At 38.9% G+C, this 15150-nt stretch overlaps 1 protein-coding gene across 1 annotated transcript; it reads right to left on the bottom strand.

Annotated features, from left to right (window-relative positions):
- Positions 1-1547: 1547 nt before the first annotated feature.
- LOC132603244 (pre-mRNA-processing-splicing factor 8A) lies at positions 1548-14891 on the bottom strand. The gene is made up of 26 exons (XM_060316204.1): positions 14374-14891; positions 12536-12659; positions 12336-12428; positions 11854-12244; positions 10898-11378; positions 10010-10800; positions 9818-9903; positions 9544-9726; positions 9092-9406; positions 8254-8558; positions 7714-8168; positions 7437-7563; positions 6882-7123; positions 6661-6784; positions 6383-6572; positions 6195-6302; positions 5860-6113; positions 4891-5507; positions 4704-4810; positions 4346-4600; positions 3777-4250; positions 3135-3296; positions 2854-3051; positions 2449-2727; positions 2119-2361; positions 1548-1983 (listed from the first exon to the last, which is right to left on the bottom strand). The coding sequence occupies exons 1-26, from the start codon at positions 14691-14693 to the stop codon at positions 1792-1794; spliced, it is 7116 nt and encodes a 2371-aa protein (XP_060172187.1). The 5' UTR covers positions 14694-14891; the 3' UTR covers positions 1548-1791.
- Positions 14892-15150: the final 259 nt, after the last annotated feature.

Below are 15150 nucleotides of genomic sequence, written 5' to 3'. Positions count from 1 at the left end.
TTATCTAAAGCAGCTTATAAGTTGAAAACAGCTTATAAGCCAAAAAAAATAAGTTAGACTACCCCAACTTATGTTTTTTAGCTTATAAGCAATTTACAGCTTATAGGCATAAGCCCATCCAAACAGGCTCTTAGTGGATCTACCTTTATTTTTTTTTCCTTCAAAACAGAGAAGGGGTATTCTTAAATGAAGATTCTCTTTTAATATGAAACGAGAGGCATTCAAAACGCTTCTCATCAATTTTGACAACCACGAAAGCTAACATCCTAGTAGCAGCTTTAGTCTTGCACACTCTTAACTGGGGTGTCAAAAGGGCGGGTGGTTGGGTTAAATATAGACTGGTCAAAATAGATTATGGTAATAAACGAGTCAAACCTACCCAAAGATTGTTTGGGTCAAAATGAGTTAGGTTAAGATGGGTTGAATTACGAATCATATGACCCCATCCGCCCAACATCAAACCAAATTTTGGTCATTTTAAACCCCACTTCTTTTAAGGTGTTATTATCTTTGCCAAGACGAAATAAAAATGTAAAATCTCTAAAACGTCAAAAAGTTACCAGATTAGATCTGCCAAAGAAATATTTCATTTCTGGTAAGATTTCTTTGAATATAAAATTATATTTCACCACACTAAATCGAGGGAACTGTACAAACATTGATCTCACTATTTTTATCATAAACGAAAAAAAAAACTAGTAATAAACTTCAGACGCATCCTTTTATACATTATGGTAGATCAGATGCCAAAGTTTTTTCGTTGTCCAGATTTATAAATGATGATCATAAGTTGAAGTAAACTCGACAGATTGATTAACTGTCCCTTGAGGTAACCCGTGTACAGATGCCAAAGTTTTTTCATTGTTAAAATTTAATAATGATCATAAGTTAAACCCGACCGGTTGATCAACTGTCCCTTGAGGTAACCCAAATTGACCTGGAAGACAGGTTCGCTTGGGTTCTAACCCGAATTGACCAAGTAAGAAAATGTGACTGAACCACCATCAAATCCTGAACCTAGAGGCTAACAGTAAACAAAATTTTGCCATTACAAGCAAATAATTCATTCACCTTCTAAACCTTACACAGTTCAGTTATATTGCAGCTCTCCACATATAAGAGCTCCCACAGCTGAGGGATTATGGGAAAAATCAAAATATTACTTTCTCTAACGTACAAGTATCTCTTTGTTTGATAATGCTGTCTTAACCAGTTTTTCCATTGATTGATTCTATAACTCTGAAGTTTCTTATGTTTTAATTTAGAATGAAATATTTCTAGTGTTTTAAAATAATCCTTTATTTTAGTCTTACCTATAACTCTGAAGTTTCTTATGTTTTAATTTAGAATGAAATATTTCTAGTGTTTTAAAATAATCCTTTATTTTAGTTTTAATCTTACGGAAAAAAGACGTTCTGTTATATTGAAGAACAGATCTAAATTTAGCCAAATTAATAACTTGGGTTTGTGATAATTTGTAAAATACATATGCTTGTGACAAGTAGGATAAATCAAAGCCTTTCTGACTCGGCCTGGCCCGGTCGCCCTACGTGCAAGCTAAATTCTATTCCAGCGAATAGCAGCCACTCGTCCTCCAACAAAAGCATAGTAGCATCAAGCTACAGAATCATCTTCATATATTTACAACTAGTCCTCTCATCTAAAATATCATCGGCCACCACTCAGTATTACAACATCTGCGACATACAAGAACAAAAAAGACATCTGATTCGACTTCCCAAATAACTTGAGGAAAATCTAACCATTATCTATTTGGATAGCAGTATTATATTATGTAAATGTATCCTCCCGATCAGCCTCAGCAGTGTCACCTTCCTCCATATTGCTGAATTCCAGGAAATGTGTTGGTCTATGATCCTCATTGTAGTACTCCCTAGGTGTACCTAACTTGACTCCGTACTTCATGCTAACAGTGTGCTTCACCCCCATGAAGTTGTAATTCCATGGACCATTATCAGGTATCTGCACAACAAAATTTAATTTAGATTCAGATCTAGACAAAGGTGGTATGGAAGGAAGCATGCAAAGAACAGGAAACATGAATCGGGAGCAAGGATCAAAAATCCAACGGAATAATCCGTAGACCAGCACACTTACCATGTAAAATCCAAGGAATCGGTCACTCAAGAGCATCTGCACCTTCTCGTAATGAGTCGGCAGGTAACCATGAGGGTTGCTTCCTGAATCTTTGTTAGCACGTCCCCATTCATACCCAGTTGGCGTCAACTTATATGCAGTTAATGAACAGGACCCTGGTGTGAAACTGCACGTCAATATAATGCACTTCTCTCCATCCCAGTGTTTGTTGTTCTCCAGGATCCGAGCATGTGAAGTAACATCCTGTTATTCAGAATATTTACACATCAGACAAGCACGCATAGAGCAATTGAGGTAAGCACAGAAGATGAAAATCAGTAGAAAGTTAACCTGTGGCGATAACTGAGGAAGCTCATTTGGTTGTGTGTGCATCCATCCCAAAGGCTCCAAGTCAGTGAGAAAATCATGCTCAGGAAGACCGGAAGGTAGATGCACCTGCTGATGTGTGCCCCACTGTGGAGGCATTGCAATACACCGGATTTCTTTCACCTGAGGATTATCTGGTGGACTCACACCATACAAGTAACCAGAAATTTGTGTCCGCAGATCAGCAATACAGATGAACTTCTTCAGAATATTTTTCGGCATGATGTAAGTATATCCAGTCTCCTGTACAAATGGTTATAACAGAAAATATTAATGGAAATTTTCCTGGTAACAACAACGATTCTACATAAAAGGTAATAAAGGTATAATGTGTTTGGTTAAGCAAAAGAAGGTGAACAAAATGAGTACCTTTATGTCCTCTGAATTTACATATATGTGGTTCACACGGAGATAGAGATTTGTGGCAGAAATTGCTCTGACACGCCAATCTGTTTTAGAGCCAAAGGCAGCTTGCTCATAGGGACTTGTTGTAGTAACAATCAACTCATCACCATGGACATTAGTGGTCTTTGTGGTAACAGCGGTCAGTTGACTTGCTTCCTTGGCCTGAAAAGATATGCACATTAGCAACACAAGCTCTAAAAACAAAGGACTACCTTGCTAAGTACAAGAAGGACCAAGATCATAACCTGTTTCTCAATCTCAGCTATCTGTTGGCGCTGCTGCGATGGAGGAGTTATCTCAGCTCCAAGTATAATATCACGGATCTCAGACTGTGTCAATGCTGATGTGTTGACATTGTTCTTTTTTGCATAGTCTGAGAGAATGAGATCTCTAAGCGCTACCTCAACCTGAAAACATACACAATTTAGGTGCCGTTTGGCCATAAAAATTATTCACTCTTTTTTGGAAAAAAAAAATCACTTTTTTCACTTTTGGGCGTTTGCCCATAAATAATCTAAATACAACTTGAAGTTGTATTCCGAAATACCAAAAACTCACAAAACTTGTTTTTCAAATTTTTTCCATTTTTTTACAACTACATTTCACCAAAAACTACAATTTCAAAAACTATGGCCAAACACAACTCCAACTTCAAAAATTCCAAAAAAAAAAAGTGAATTTGTTTTTGGTATCTATGGCCAAACGCCTACTTAGAATCAGAAATAAGTCTACCAAATTAAAATTCACACAATCTCACAGGTGTGCCACCAAACAAGCCAAAAGAAGATTATCCTTATGAATTACTCATCAAGCCACCGCAATAGTTTCTTTCACAATATTAAGGTATGGCAATATTCAAGAAGGCAGGTACATTTGCCTAAACATACCTTCATCCACTGGTCATCTGTAAGTGAAGGCCAGATGTGGTGAGGCTCAGTGACGACTGACTTGTCAGGCTTGAGTAACATCTTAGCTTTTTCATTGTTCACGTGAAGTGCACGCAGGATGAGGATGAGCCTGGAGAATGCTGTATAGGATGAAATGCTCTTCAACCAATCATCATATATGTTGAACAGAACCATTTGTGGCTCTGTAGCCTTCAGTATCAGATCACCAAATTTCTCTATCTTCAAACAAGCCTGGAATGGTAATTGCAGTTCACTTCCTTTGATAACAATATTCGGAAAGTCGAGCAAGTGGACCTCCAATGGATCAAGCATTCCCTTCCGAGTCACGATAATTTGCTTTGGTTGTTCTTCAACAGGCAAGGACCTGACAAGTGCAGCCACTTCTTCGGCTGTTTTCCACTTGGCTAGCTGGCCAAGACGCTTTTGCCCTGCCCACACACTTGTGTGAATGACCTGTAAATGAAAAGCATAGGACACACATCAGCTACTGGACAATGGAGTTCTCCCAAGTGTAAATGAGAAAATTAAAATCGAAGAACTGCACTTACCTTCAAAAACAGTTGACCTGTCCTAGGATTGAAAATGAAAATTGCACCATTTATGGGCTTTGTCGTCAGATTTCCCTCGAAGGTCTTGTGGATGGTCACACGGTACACATTTGTGTCATCAACAAACCATATGATTTGATTGCTGAAAATCTCTCCATAGTTCTGAGATGATAAATATGGTTCTGTGGGCTCTGAAGAATACAGTTGCAACCCTTTCCTTATGCGTTCCCTCAGCACATAGAGCGCAGGATTTGACTGCATAATAGAACATATGGATATTAAGAAACTTCCAGCCGTAACACATACTGTGCACACACCAGTTCATGAAAATAATGGGTGACTGAAAGGGGAAAGCTACCTTCATAATCTTGTTCATGGCTTGGGCAAGCAACGGTTTTGAACCAGGGAACCAGTTTCCAAAGGCAGAATGCAAGTTGTAAGCAAGGTCAAGTCCAATCATTACACCTGAAACAAGAACAAATAAATAAAACTTGTCTGACAAAGGTAATAAATTCAGTTGATCACCAGATGCACACGTGACATACCAGTAGGTGATGGATAAATAGACATGTTGTCTGTTGTGTAATCCATGAACTTTGCTCGTGTGTAACGCTCAATATCATGAGAATCATAGTCACCCCATCGGAGCTGCACATCTATCCAGTATTTGTTACTAGCCTTCTGGTCAAACACATCCTTCGATTCAGCCACAAGACTAGGTTTTGACATTGGCCATCTATGCGCAGCAAAGAGGAGGATGTCAGCGCATGAGCTATTCATTTTGTAACTCTTTCTTGGATGAATTGTTTCCTTCTGTACAGTCTCGATTTCCAATGCATCCAACTCTTGATCCAAAACTTGGCAGAGATCCATGACAACACTCTCATGGATCTTCTGCCACAAATGTGCACGGAATATCTGTATCAAAGATATCTTCAGAGTTGGAATCTTCCCGTGCATAAATATCCCAGTCAAGTCCAGCTGTACTTGGAAACCAACATAGACATTTGCCCTATTTATTGTCGGCGACCACCAAAGAGTAAACCTACGATTAGGGATTTGATTGAGCCCAGATCGTTGAGCATTAGTCAGTTTCTTGTACTTCATGGATTCCTCAAAACCTGAAGCTTTCTCCCAGAAAAGACCCTCCCAAGTAGGGAAACTGAAATATCAAAAGGAACTGAGTTGGTAAAACTTGCACCAAGAGGTTATGAAAACCGGCAATATCATCGACAGTTCAGAGAGTGAAAACATATTGCCCTCCTCCATCCCCCCCCCCCCCACACACAAAAAAAAAAAGCAATTTTCCCTTGAGCCACTCCTAAAAGTAGAAGAGTACGATTGCTAGCCACGAAGGTCACACACTAACTAATGACAGTTCGATCCTATTTGTTGTTACTCCCAAGACCAATAGGATATAACAAAAACTGAAAAGGAGAGCATACAGCGCAAAGACAACTATGCTGTAGCTATTAAGATATGAAACGCAAAGAGCAACAAGGCAGAGAGCATACTATGTTCCTTTGAATAATGTATGCTCAAGAATTCCTTCAACTCCTCCAAGAGCTTGAATAACATCAGTACGATAGTTATTCAGGTTCCATAGCTTTCCATCATGCCTCTGGTGTGTCCACCAGAATGGATTCTGCTTAAGGACTTGGTACTGTTTAAAGTCTGTTCTCACTCTCCATCCTTTGTCATATGCAAGGGTGTGACGATCCTTCTGGAACAATGTATTGATTCGAGGTATTCCACGATCCCATGAATCCTAATGAACCACAAGAGGAAAGAGTTAACAAAATGAGCAAATAACGCAAGAAAGAGTGATGAATGTAGCAAGATTACTTACTTCCAGATCCTCAAGAGTCAAACGCCTATTTTGTGCCTGTGCTTCCTGCCTCTTCAAAGCATACTCAGCCCAAACTCTCTGAGAGTCGATGAACTCACTCTCCCAAGGCTGTCAAGGAGTAATAAACTGATATTAGTAAAAATAAGTTAAGTCAGACAAAAGAAAAGTCAACCAGCATCAAAATTCACCTGTATGTATCTGTAAAGATTTGGGATCAATTGGTCCTCTTCATGGCTCATTCCACTTCTGAAATGCGTCACACCAACATCTGTTTGCTGACTATACCTAAGATCGCTCTGTGGGATCAATATGTGACCCATTGACAACATTCCAAGCCCTCCAATTTCCTTTGGTGTGTAGAAAATAACAGGAGGAAACCTAAAGCATATTCATCAAAAAGAGAAAATATAATTACTGAAAATTTAGCTAATTCTAGATGTAAGGTCACGCATATTCAAGAACTTACCTGCTGGGCATTTTTGAGTTCAAACCAATCTTAATACGAGTCTGTATCTTGTTTTCACATTTGACCAGCAGGTCCAGCAACTCTTGTGTATGCACTGTTGCTTCACGGAAATATGTCATAAGGCCTACAAGAAGAAACCAAAAACCTTAGTTACAAGGACCCACTAGCAAGACCAAAGTTCATGTTGGAATAATTCTTAGATATTCAGAAGAAGATGTTACCAATAAGAGCAGTGTTCCATTTGTTAACGATCTTCGTGAATGTTGTAGAACCAGAGGACATAAGTATCTGCCTAACACGATTCTCAAACACTTTCATATGCTCGTCATCTACACGCAGGAAGGCAACAGCTGTCCGTTCCTTAGTCTGCTCATTTTGTAAATTCCAGACTCCATCTCTTGTATTGCTGAATGCCTCTAGTGTCATTCTAGTCTTAGGCAGTATCCGAACTTCAAACCCACACCTAAACAAGCATATCAAGGTAAGCTAATTCAATGATAACATGTCTCCAATAAAGAGTAAAGTCAATAAACAATAAGCCGTAAACCACTCTTCATGAAAGAATATCCAGCAAGCCATTGAATTTTAACAAATCTAAGGGTTAGGAAAAGCAAGTTCAAGTCTAAGGCTTAGGAAAAGTAAGACACAAATAACATGACGGATTCTGAGAGAATTTAGCATATAGAATCATTCAGTCCCATAACCTACAGGATTCTCTAAGTAGACATAACCACCCAAAAAGCAATAACAGAAGACAAACAGAAAGAGGTACGTACATGCTGAAGAGCAAGTTTGGATTATCTTTGCTATAAACAGAGACAAAGCTGTTCTCCCACTCCAAAGTAGTGATACTTCTAGGTAGTCGATTCTTCATGTCCCAGAAGACACTTCTCCCAAGATTAACTGAAATGTTAATTAACCAAAACGGAAGTCAAGTTTCACAGTGAAATGAAAATAAATCAACTCATGAATATTTACCCATAATCAGAAAAAACACAAACTTAACAAATTTAAAATTAAGGAACAATATGCAAAAAGCTCAATAACAATTACCATCATGCTTCATGAGCCTCATTCTCGCGTCCCTTGGCCAGCATTTCTTGTTGTTATAGCCAACCATATTTTCATTGTTGGGATCAGGATGCTCAGTAAGATATCTTTGGATAAGGTCCCGAGCCTCTTCATGAGTAAAGCGAAATAATATATGCACCTTGTCAATGTATCGAGAGTACAGCCGGATTGGATGCCTTGTTTCCACTCTAGAATCACTATAGGTTATGAACTCATTAGGCATCTGAGGTGGACCAGCAATTTCACTAGCTCGAGTTAAACCTAGAAGCAACAGATCCAACACAAGCCCGTAGTACTGTACAACAAATGAAGCAAACTGAAGACCGCGTATCAGCCCGTATGAATTCGTATGGCTCATATCTTTGTAAGACAGTACGACATTGTTTTTTGCAGTGACATAATCAGCAATATTGTGGTCCAGCACCAAACGCAGAAGCCTATGAAAAAATTAAAAAAAAATGGTTAAAACAATGTCAAAAAGCCCATTATGGACTTCAATACCAGTAGCTCCAACAACAATACCTGTTCAGCATGGTCAAGTCAATCTTTTCAAAAAATTTCTCAAACTTCGTCTGCAACATCACCACACACTGTCCTTCACTGGTGTCCCATACTCCTTGCAAATTGTTTATGCCTTGACACCACTTATACACTAACAGAGGTGGTGGCTCTGAATCGGCAGGCTTAATCCAATTTGGAAAGAGATGGCGCTTATCACCTTCATACCATAGGTACTGGTCCAGGTATGCATCAGTAATCTTTTCAAGTGGCTCAATCTCATAAACAGGAATCAGGTAACTGTACAAGTCCATAAACTCGATGCCAACCTGTGAAATGCAATCATCAGTACATTCTTTCTGAAAGACATTCTTACAGAAACTACCAAACCAAATTTGAAGGACTCTGTTAAACAACTTCCAGGAAAAGATCATAGCACGCACCTAATCTTGTTTTACCAACCCAAAGAAATTCAATTACATTTAATCCTAGTGAGAATAAAATGAAACAGAATCTCAAATTATCCAAAACTTTTTAAAGATATCATTGAACTAGGGTTGTTTTTTAAGCAGAATTTGCATGATTTGGTCAATTGGACCGGTTGTGGTATGGCAGCAGTAGTAGAGGGGTCCAAGTATCTGATATCCCTGTACTTGTATATGAACTTTCAGCATGCCTCATTCTCGATCTATGGTATTTTGATTACACTTGCGGGATTACACTGGGTAGGTGGTGGTTGTAAATCCTAAGAAATAAACTTTCTCAGCCTAGGATAGGGCGACAAGATCATAGTTGCTCCAACCAAATCAGTATATTGATCTCCTTAACACTCAAAAAATATTTTCCAAATAGTGGAACTTACTTCTTTGAAGGCACGCTGAGTAAGCAAATGACGCTTAATCCTTGATAATGCCTCATGCGGATTATCATAAGCTTGCTCAATGAGGCCCAACTCCTCCCTTTGCTGCTGGTTTAACCTCACAGCCACACTGTAAGATTCTTTCAATCTCTCAAGTGCAAGGATAAGCAGCTTCGTGTCATGCTTGTATGACAATGGAGGGAATGGTATAGGAGAAAACTTCCTCGACTCCAACCAATGCACAGTGGTAGTGTATATCGCTACTGCTTCTTCTGGAGTAACATATGGACCATCTTTCAAGTAGTTATGTTGCCGCTCCTGTTAGTTGCAAGAAAACCACAAAGCAATAAAAATTACCCCAAGCTTGTCTCCAACAATAAGAAAATGTAATAGAGGGAAAACCAAAACAATTTTATGAGTTAAGAATAATCACAGATAATAACAGTAGTTATTACCTGTTCAGCCTTCAGCCAAAGGCGAGTCAATCTTCCAAGATTCTTTCGGCACACTGTCTTGTCAACAGTTGCTCCTCTTCTTATACGTTCACGGTTGTAGTGAGCAACATTTGTCCACCAGTCAGCTTTGGATTTGACATAGCGGAGAATCATGTTCTCGATAGGAACAGGCAAGCCAGGGACCTAATAAAACAAATAGCCAAAAGAAACTGAGTGTTTCATCTTAAGCAAAGCTCATTTTTTTTTTGAGAGGGGAAAAGGATAAGAATAATACCTTCCAAGGAATATTTGCCTTCCAACAACGCCATGCTTCACTTAGATGCTGCAAGATGGTTCTTGCTTTATTTTGCTTGATCCCCTCTGCAGTAAAGCAGCACTATATTAGCAAAAGATATTGGTCCAGAGTAACGGAAAGAAATAGAAGCATCCCAAAAAAACAGACAATCAGCCATAGAAAATTGTTCACCTGGCATAGCATCAAGGACATCATGCATTACTGCAGCACGAAGCTCCAAATCGAAGTGGCTTTCAACACGTTGCTTTGTGACAGTTTTGGCCACCCCCTTCGAATGGCGACCCTCAAATTGCCTCGCCAGTAGATTTCCTAACCAACGTTCCAAAAGAGGTACTATTCCCCGAAGAAAGAATAACCACACCCTCCACATAGGTGCCCAGAAACCACAACCAGGACCTTTTCCAACCGGCCCAGTATTAAATCGATAATAGATCAAATGTTTCAGATCCTTGCACATCCGAATCTGCCTCATAAGCCTGTACTTGTAACGATACATACCCGTCAACTGACCAACATGTGAAAAAATGTATTGCAAACCATCTGCCAGCTGAAACGCATCAACATTTCCCAAACGAAACTGGACATTGGCGTCGACAACAAGCTTTGTCAACCGCAGAATTTCACGACACAGGTGGAAAGCATTTCCAAACCGGGATTTCTTACGTTCCTTTGTTGTTAGTGTCTTAACAGGCTTCAAATTAAAATTGTAATCAAGGTGAAGATAATTCAGGTTCTTCCTATGGATCAAGAGATTCAGCATATTATATCCTTGCTTGCAAACTTGAAGACCAGCTTCAGCCCAATCAAGTTCTGTGGTTTGGAAAAATTTTGTGGCTTGAAGTGAGCGGAAGAGGTGCTTCTTCTTCTGGGCCTTAGGAGGTCTATGATGCAACTCGTTCAACACAAAACATTTCAACAACTTCTGATAACTGACACGCACTTTGACGGGATATGATGGAGGGCTGGAAGAAACCAAATAGATCGTTAAATACATTTGAAGTATAAAGATTAATTACTCTAACAAACAAGATAAGTAAAAGCAAAGATGAAAGCATATACCAATGCTCCTTAAACCAATCTGACACAAGGGGAATATCTTCAGCACGCCTTGTCCGCCCAGATCTCATGTTAAATGGGCGTGGGGCAAACAATAGGGAAATACCAGCAGCAGTAGTATCAGTATAGATTGGAGTCTCGGTCAGCAGCGGTTCCACACCCTCCGGTAAGGTAAAATCATCATCATCGTCATCCTCAGTAACTTTCTTCTCTCGGCGGTCCTTGGTGACTATGGGATGTATAAGCGGATCATAATAGAAAGCAGGTAGATCGGGATCCTCTGTTTTTATGTACATGATCATCGGAGTGTGATATATGCAAAGCTTCACCTTTCTTGGCCTGTTGTTATAGAGATGAGGGAAGGCAATTCTGTACTCTGTCCTAAGTGGCGACCTGATGATCAATTTGTTGATATCATTGAACTCATTCCAGTCTTCGTCCCCTTTCTCCATGTCACGATATAAGGGTTCAAACTTTGGACCACCTGCAGAAAAGAAGCTTCTTAGTGAAAAAAGTCCACCAAACGTGAGGATTCAACACGTACCACCAAAAAAAAAAAAAAATCATCCAGCCCCTCTCTAGACTAGGAAAAAGGGGAGAACAATTGATTCTAGAAGGGAACCGTGCTCGAATGTGACACATCACCTATTACCTAAATTAGAGGAAGAAAGCGAAATATGCAGGGTGATCACAGAAATACCCAATCAAATATTGAACACATGGGAGAACTCACAAACATCATAATTTCCTTGGTTCCTGAACTACAAATCACTCGGGTAAACCTCCTGGATAAGATTACGCAGATAATAGGCAGAAGAAAGAATATGTCGAATTCCATGGGAGGATAATCTTCAGCTAGTAAAGCAGTTCAGACCACCAGCATTTTTTAAGCAGACCAATTAGCTAAGAACTTAGAAGATAGAAACAGAGAACTAACGACTCATTGAGCAATTCCTTACCAGGTATGCACATGTTCAATGCTTTAGCGGTGAAGAAGGATTCCATATCAAACAAGTAGAAGTAATTGCGATCAGTCAGATCTGAAAGCAGCTGTCCAGCAAGGCGGTGGAGTGTTGCCATTATAGGAAGGGACAAATGCCACCTGCGGTAACTAGGACCGTTAATAAGTTTTGTTTTAACCAATGGCTTATGGTCATAAAACCAGTTATAAACTGCAGAATCCTCTTCTTCATCCATCTCCAACTGGATTGGCTCCAGTGGATCAACATCCAAAAGATTATCAGCATAATCTAATGGAGGCTCCTCATCGTCAAAAGGAGGAAAACGCATTCTCTTGAAATGCCGCCGGTCTCTCTTCTCCCTTCTCATCATGATCCACATTGTGCCCCACTGCAATTTCATGATTATGAATCAGTCTCAACATATATGGGTAAGTGGAGTTAGAAAGAAAACCAAAGCAAGGCAGGGTGCAGTAGCATACCTGAGCCAGATATATAGGTTCAACAACCCATGGGATCTCATTAACAAATGTAATAGCACCAGTAATATGGTACAGGATTTTGACATCTCGAACCTGTTAAAATAAAAGCACTTTAGAATAAACTGAAGACTTGACTAGTAGGAATAAGACGTAGTACAATTAGTCAGAATAAAACAATCAAAAAAGGCTGCAGGGAATACCTGCTCCCACGGCATAGGCATGTTCTCTAGGAGTTTGTAAACAGCATGAGGGACAAATTTAAGAGCTCCGAGATACACACGTTTATCATGACGATATTTTTTTGATGACATATCCCCATGGTCCCTGTAAAATGTGTGAGCTCAATAAGCAAACGAGAGCAAAAGCACAGCAAAATCACATTTTATAAAGATGAGGAAACATTATCACCAAAGTCATGATTTCTATTCTCTTTTTTTTTAATACACCAAAGTCGTGATTTCTAAATAAAGGTGATGGTTGAGACAATGGAGAGAAATGAGCTTTTATGCCGACACCGGAACTTTACAGAGATTATAGATCTAGATAGAAAGAACTTGAACAACTATACATTCTCAGATAACTCATTCTTTCTTTCCATCATTTCTCTTTTTAGTTCTCAACCATCCTCGCCCTTCGATTATTTCTAAGTTCTACTTTCCAGCTGTTCATTAAATTCACTTGCACACAATTTGAAACAACAAAGATGGTCATGAAGCCCCAAATATCAGAATTCCAGAAACCACATTGTTAACACCAATTTACCACTAATTAAACAAAGTAGAACCTCATTTCTGAGCATCAAAAATTCAACTTACATGCGAAAAGCACACACCACTAGCTCATACACAACCAACTTAAACACTCATATTTCTCGTAACAAAAACCAAGGTTCTACTCCCAAACTTCCCCGACCGTACAGCTTCAACAATTTTCACTAGAGGTATTTCTCACAGACAGCTCTCACTCTAATGCTATCAATAAACTAAACCGAGAAACCTACAAATAGATTTGAAACAATTTCTAACAATATACACCTAACAATCCATGAACTTACAATCTGAAAAAAACAGGGGGGCATACAAAATTGTCACAAAAAAAAAAAAATCCCAGCATATTACCTAGTAAATTAAACCACAGCGTCTCCTAAATATATTAGCAAAATTCCTGATAATACACACCAACTAATGCCTCACTTTAGAATTCAAAAAGAAATTACCTAAAGGACCCGTTTGGCCATGAGAATTATGCACTTATTTCCGGAAGATTTTTTCCCTTTATTTGAAAATTAGCCTATGGCCATGAAAATTCCAAATACAGCTTGCAGTTGCATTTGGAATTTGGAAAACACCTAAATTCCTGTTTTCACTTTCAGTATATTCAAACAACCAAATATTCTTTGTCAAAACTATAATCAAACGCAACTCCAGCTTCAAAAATTCCAAATAAAGTGAAAAATATTTGGTTTCTATGGCCAAACGCCTACTTAAAGGACTACACACATCTTTAATCTAAGACCACAAGATTCAATTATCTCTTTTCATTTCTTAAACTCCGTGCTCAGTCAAAGCTAAAACACTTAAATTGGGACGGAGGAAGTAATAAACTAAACCCAACAAATAGATTACCTGCATTTTCTGATAGCATACACCTAAAAAAAAATGCACAAATTCACGACTATAAAAGGGGCTTCAGTGTTCAGAATTGCAAGAAAAACAGTTTACCTAATAATCTGCAAGAAAAATCCCCGCATATGACCTAGTAAATTGAACCACAACATCTCCTAAATATATTAGCACAAATGCATCACTTCAGAATTCAAAAAGAAATTACCTAATAAGCTAAGGGTCTGTTTGGAAGGGCTTGTGGCTTATGGCTTATTTTTGCACTTCTTTATCTTACCAAAACACTACAAAAGTAGTTAAAATCACCTAAAATAAGCCCAATCAAAAGTTCTAAACCTAACAAACAGATTACCTGCATTTTCACAATCACAAGGAGCTACAGCATTCAAAATTGCAAAAAAATAAAAGCAATATACCTAATAATTTTGCGGACATGTTCGGGAGGCATATCTTCCTTTTGCGTTTCAACAAATCCAAACTTCCTCTTATCACTATACCGCTTTGAATTAAGCTGCATCCATTTCCTCGCTTTCTCTTCAAGCTGCGCCTCAGTCGGCAACACCGTATACGACGGCGCCGGTGGTCCTGAACTCGTGCCAGGTGGCGCCGGCGGAGGCATCATTGACGGCGGCTGAGGCGGTGGTACTCCACCGGTAGTAGTGCCTGGCGGCGCAATATTACTGCTGTTGTTCCACATCATATCTTGTGGTCCGTTTCCGTTGTTACCACTCCACATTATGAAACCCTAACCGGAACTATACTACATAGAGCAACGAACGAAACCCTAACGGAAGCTCGAAACCCCGTTAACGGAGTGACGTGGCGGTGAAATTGGATTTTGGAAGTGAAGTAGGAAACTTTGGTATAGAGGTGGTTTATGGGGTTTATAATGAATCTGGAAATAGACCGACTTGAAGGAGTGTGTTCTTTTGGGTGAACCGACTTCGAGTCAGGACTAAAACCTAGCACAAGATTTACATATTCAATGGTTTATTACATTATTATTATTGATGATAATATTTTGTAAGGAATTTTTTTGAACTAAAATAAATGGGAGAAATTATTTTTCTGTATGAATAACTTTATTTTTGTCCACAGATAGTTAGGTCTCATTTGGTGTTATTACGATTAAGATGTTTGAATATGAACATACATATTAAATGAGTATTAAGATTTACATGTTTGAATCTAAA

The sequence above is a fragment of the Lycium barbarum genome, chromosome 7 (assembly GCF_019175385.1).
Source record: "Lycium barbarum isolate Lr01 chromosome 7, ASM1917538v2, whole genome shotgun sequence".
Classification (NCBI taxonomy): domain Eukaryota; kingdom Viridiplantae; phylum Streptophyta; class Magnoliopsida; order Solanales; family Solanaceae; genus Lycium; species Lycium barbarum.
Note: the sequence above shows the minus strand (reverse complement) of the source record. Positions and strands in the feature narration are given on the sequence as shown.